Consider the following 5,031-nt stretch of genomic DNA (forward strand, 5'->3'; position numbering starts at 1 on the left):
TTTTTTTTTTTGTAAAAATCTGGTGTTCATAGGTATGTGGATTAATATCCGGGTCTTTGATTCAATTCCATTGGTGAACCTGTCTGTTTTTATGCCAATACCAAGCTGTTTTCATTACTGTAGCTCTATAATAGAGCTTGATGTCAGGGATGGTGATGCCTCTGGAAGTTCCTTTTTGTACAGGATTGTTTTGGCTATCCTGGATTTTTGTTTTTCCATATGAAGTTGATTATTGTTCTTTAAAGGTCTGTGAAGAATTGTGCTGGGATTTTAATGGGGATTGCATTGAATTTATAGATCGATTTTGGTAGGTTTGCCATTTTTATTATGTTGATTTTATCTAACTAAGAGCATTGGGAGATCTTTCCATTTTCTGGTATCTTCTTCACTTTCTTTCTTCAAAGACTTAACGTTCTTATCGAACAGGTCTTTCACTTCTTTGGTTAGTGTTACCACAAGGTATTTTATGTTATTTGTGGCTATTGTGAAGGGTGATGTTTCTCCGATTTCTTCCTCAGCTTCTTTATCATTTTTATATATCAGCCTGCTTTCTTATACCATCCAGGTTAACGTTCCCAGTAATCTGGGCTCTTCCACATTACCTTTAATCAGGAAAATTCCCCACAGTCTTGCCTACAGGTTAATTTTTGTTTGTTTTTTGAGACAGGTTTCTCTGTAGCTTTGGAGCCTGTCCTGGCACTAGCTCTTGTAGACCAGGCTGTCGAACTCACAGAGATCCACCTGCCTCTGCCTCCCGAGTGCTGGGATTAAAGGCGTGAGCCACCACCGCCCGGCTTCTGAATATATTCTTAACAAGGCTTTGGATTTTATTTTATTATTATTATTATTTATTTATTATGCATACAATATTCTGTTTTGTGTATATGTCTGCAGGCCAGAAGAGGGCACCAGACCTCATTACAGATGGTTGTGAGCCACCATGTGGTTGCCGGGAATTGAACTCAGGACCTTTGGAAGAGCAGGCAATGCTCTTAACCACTGAGCCATCTCTCCAGCCCCCTGAATTTTATTTTTTTAATTATGCATTATAAACATATTGGATTATTTTGCAAAGCCTTTTGCAGATTCCCCATATATGATAATAGTCACCCATGCTGTGATTTATTTTTATTTTGTGTGTGCTTTAGAGTAGTGGCTGTGACTGACTTTGTAAAGGGACACTGTTTAGCGTGGGCAGGGCTATACTCACCTAGCCCAATTGTCTGCATTAGTCATGTTCTGCTGTCCTTCCTACTGGTCCTCACCCTGTCTTACACCTATGGTTGTTCTCCTTTTAAAGTCCAGTGTAAAGGACATTAGCTGTGTCTACACCTTTACATTTGCTAGATATACATGCATATATTGTGTACACATACGTGTGTTTTGTAGATGGAAGACACACTGAGCTTCATAAAAACTTTGTAAGGCAGCTGAAACTCAGGTGTCCAGATGAGGGGAGCATAAGGAGTTAGATGAGGGAGAAAAAGATCACTAAGAATTGATTTTTCAAGACAGGGTTTCTCTGTAGCTTTGGAGCCTGTTCTGGAACTTGCTCTGTAGACCAGGCTGGCCTCAAACTCACACAGATCCACCCGTCTTTGTCTCCTGAGTGCTGGTCAGCACCACCGCCTGACCATAATTGAAACAGAGGGTAAAAAGAGGAACAACTGGCAAGAAAGGAACCTTGGTTGCCTTAGCATTAGTAAGGTAGGCACTGAGGAAGACAGGTTCAAGTCCACCCCCACTGACAGATCCTGCGAGCTTTGGTGAGGCTGGGTTCCACCCTCGCTGCTCCGCACACCTTTGCATCTGCCGTCTTTCTCCTTGTTAACTGCACCTCACTATACAAAGGGACCGCTTGGATTTCTACTCAGGTGTAGACAGGAACTGACACACTTGGCACACTCTCACTCTAAGCAGAGCTTATTTCTCCTGTTTCCCCTAAGGTTGCCAGATCATTAGGAATCACAGAATGCCTGAGGAAGAAAGAGACACACCCAACAGTGCACTTGAGTGCTCCAGCCAGGAATGGACGGAAAGGTGCAGGAAACCAGTGCACGGAAGAGGGAGAGGGAGCAGGCTGTGGTGGTAAGTGGTGCAGAGTTGACGTCTGTGTAGACGTTGGTTCATGATCTGACCTTTCAGCCACAGCTCCTTGGCCTAGAGGCCGTTCCGGGAAGATGCCGTTTTGCTTTTTCTACACTCTCTGTAGGCTGGCCACAGTGAAGAAGGCCCGAACAGCAGCTCTGCCCACAGATGTCCCTGACCGTCCTGCCACCATCAGTGAATGTCTGCAGAAGCCTGGGTCTTCACGCGCTCCAGCCAGCAAGGGTAAATCACATATTTTGTGGGTTGCCCCATGCTCAGTGCTCCCAAGGCACCAGATGTACCCAAGTCCATCACTTTTAGGGGCTGGGCATCCCTTCAGCCCGATTTGAGAGATCCCTCTGGTCTCTTGGATTTTGTCTCTAGCTTCCAACACTTTATTGTTCCATGTTGATGCCCATGTCATAGGTGTTGGGGTCTCCTAGAGCCCTTTATTAACTAAGAGTTACTTCATAGTGGTGTCTCAGGCTAGTAGACCCCGGCTGGTCTGAGAGGTTGGGCAGAGTTAGGTCCCAAGGACACATGTATCAGTGGCTTAGCATCTGAGACGTGGCTGCCCTGAATGTGTGAGACTTAACGCTTGAAAAGAAGACATTTTCTCTTTAGTTCTGGCTGTAATCAGAACCCTCTACTAGGTACTTTGAACATACAGCATTGCCAGTTCTCACATGTCTTTACAAAGACTTAGCAGCACTGTCTGGTTTCTGGCCTGACGCTAGGGTCTGCAGTGGAAGAGGCCTTGCTCATTTTAGAACTTCCCTGCAGCTCTGCCCTAGGAGAAGGCAGTTGTGTTGGGTGGGAACAGTGACCCCTCTGGCACCAGTGTGGAGCACCGCCCTCCTCAGTCACCTTTCTTTTTTAGCTTCTTCATTTTATAGTTAAGTGATCTGCCTCACAGTTCACTTCCTCTCAGCAAATGGTCCTTCAGCATCTGCATATGTTCTACATTCCTGGGGCCCAGTGACGGTCCTCGACCTTAAGACAAGGTTCTTAGCTGTTCCAGATGGATAGGTCATCTGGAAATAACCTTTCAGCTTTTCCAGGGGTGGGGCTGGGCTGGGGGTTGTCTGTAGATCTGTTTTGAAAGGCCCCTCTTACCCTTGAGCTCCCCTCCAGAAACCCGCTCTTCTTTCATTCAGTGAAGTCAGCCTGCTAAACTCTTTTGAACACAAAGATTTTTAATACAAAATCTACCTTTCTGAGTAGATACAGTAGCCAATAAAAACCTGCTGCCCAGCCCAAGTAGCTAAGAGAGCTGCATTACTGCTTCTCTAAGGGAAGGTCATTTGGACCAGCCGATCGTGGTGATGAGTGTGTGACTGCTGTTTTTCCCAACTATTCAGGTTCTGCCTCCGCAGCCACTGAGAACCCTGCTCCCTGCTCTGAGGGAAGCTGTGGGGAAATGGCTCCTGCTAGTGATGGAAGTGTGCCGCCTGTGGGCCAGCTGCTGTCGGTGATGGCGTCTGCTGACTTGAAAGCCAGGAGTGTCTCTGCAGATCCTGCTCTTCTGTGTCAGGATGTCAGGAGGACAGCTCTTTATTCCCAGGTAGCAGAGCCCAGAGGGCTGCCCCCAGCCCAGTCGTCAGTGTTTCCTGAATAGAATGCTCCAGAACACACTGCAAAGCAGGATTCTGGGGCAATCCAGAGAAGCAACAGTGTCGGTGGTACCCCATCATCAGGTGAAGAAGAGGAGTCCCTGCTTCTTGAAGAATCAGGAAATGCAGAGGCAGGAGACCTCAGAGAAATGAGCCAACCCCACCTCAGTAGGCAGCAGGCCAGCCCCAGCCATGCCCTGCCTACAGAGGCTGCAGCCTTCCCACTCCAGAAAACCTTGCCTATGAATGTCCGGCCAGCTGCCTGTGTTTCCAGGACTATGCCCGAGCCAGGGTCTCATCCTGGACCAGATGGGTCACTGCCCACTAATGGGGGTCCCAGTGTTGGAAGCGAGCTGGGAACATAAGCTGGCTCCTCTCTAGGAGGGAGGCAGATGGCTAGAGAGAGCTGGAGACTGTGGCCACTGTGGGGGAAGCCTTGGCTTTTGAGATTTCCGATCTATGCCAGGAAGTGTTGTCTCAGGGACAGGAGCAGGTTTCTCTTCGGACTTCCAATGGGCTTATTTTGTCCCGTCCAAGTACTTCAGTGTCTCAGAAGAGAATGCTGTCATAGTGACTAACGCAAAGGGTTCTATCGTGAGGTTTGGCCTGCAGGAAGGGGTTGCTTTTGAAGCCATAGAGGCCTTCCACACTGTGGAGGCAGAGCCCTCTCAGTGACCAGGAGTCAAGTCAGGTGTGTGTGTGTAAGTATAGGATGTTGTTTTCTGGGGCAGTATAGCCCAGATTGGCCTTGAACTTGATCACCTAACCAAGGCTGGCCTTGAACTCCTAATCTTCTTGCCTTGTCTCCTGACTGAAAGGGTGACGTGTCTGCCCCTCCCTCCTGGGGACGTCCTCTGCACTTTTGGATTCAGTTAGAAAACTTCAGAAGCCAGCCATTTTGGCAGCATTCTAATGAGAAGTGAAACAGAAAGCCATTTCTGTTTGTTTTCTTGGTGTCTATGGGGATTGAACCCAGAGCCTGGAAATTGCCTGGCAAGGCTCTATCCCTGAGCTTATCTCTAAGACAGTCTCACTAAGTAGCCCAAGCAGGCCTCAGGTCTGTGGCCTTCCTGTGTTAGCATCTCCAGTAGCTGCATTGATGGGCTAGACAGTCAGGGCTTTTGAGAAGGGACTCACTCTGTAGCTCTGTGGTGGAACTCACTACTGTTGTCCTCTCTCTAATGGTTGCTGCCTTTTAAGCTATGGCTATTCTAGTCAGCACTGCTGCTACCAGCAGTGGCTAGGCCGCAAGAGCCACAGCCTGAGGTTCCCGCAGGCACTGACTCTTTTAAAGCTTTTTTGATTTCCATTTGACAAATATATTTTTTGA

At 47.5% G+C, this 5,031-nt stretch overlaps 1 protein-coding gene across 1 annotated transcript in view; it reads left to right on the forward strand.

Annotated features, from left to right (window-relative positions):
- Window positions 1–5,031, forward strand: part of Znf839 (zinc finger protein 839) — a gene marked incomplete at its 5' end in the record, with an annotated part of 11,525 nt that extends 6,494 nt beyond the window's left edge. The window contains 5 exon segments of the mRNA XM_050154715.1: window positions 1,947–2,040; window positions 2,141–2,331; window positions 3,450–4,046; window positions 4,049–4,249; window positions 4,252–5,031. Of these exon segments, the coding sequence (XP_050010672.1) occupies window positions 1,947–2,040; window positions 2,141–2,331; window positions 3,450–4,046; window positions 4,049–4,249; window positions 4,252–4,376 (1,208 nt within the window).

The sequence above is a fragment of the Alexandromys fortis genome, unplaced genomic scaffold (assembly GCF_014885135.2).
Source record: "Alexandromys fortis isolate MF-2015 unplaced genomic scaffold, M_Fortis_MF-2015_v1.1 scaffold_91, whole genome shotgun sequence".
NCBI lineage: Eukaryota > Metazoa > Chordata > Mammalia > Rodentia > Cricetidae > Alexandromys > Alexandromys fortis.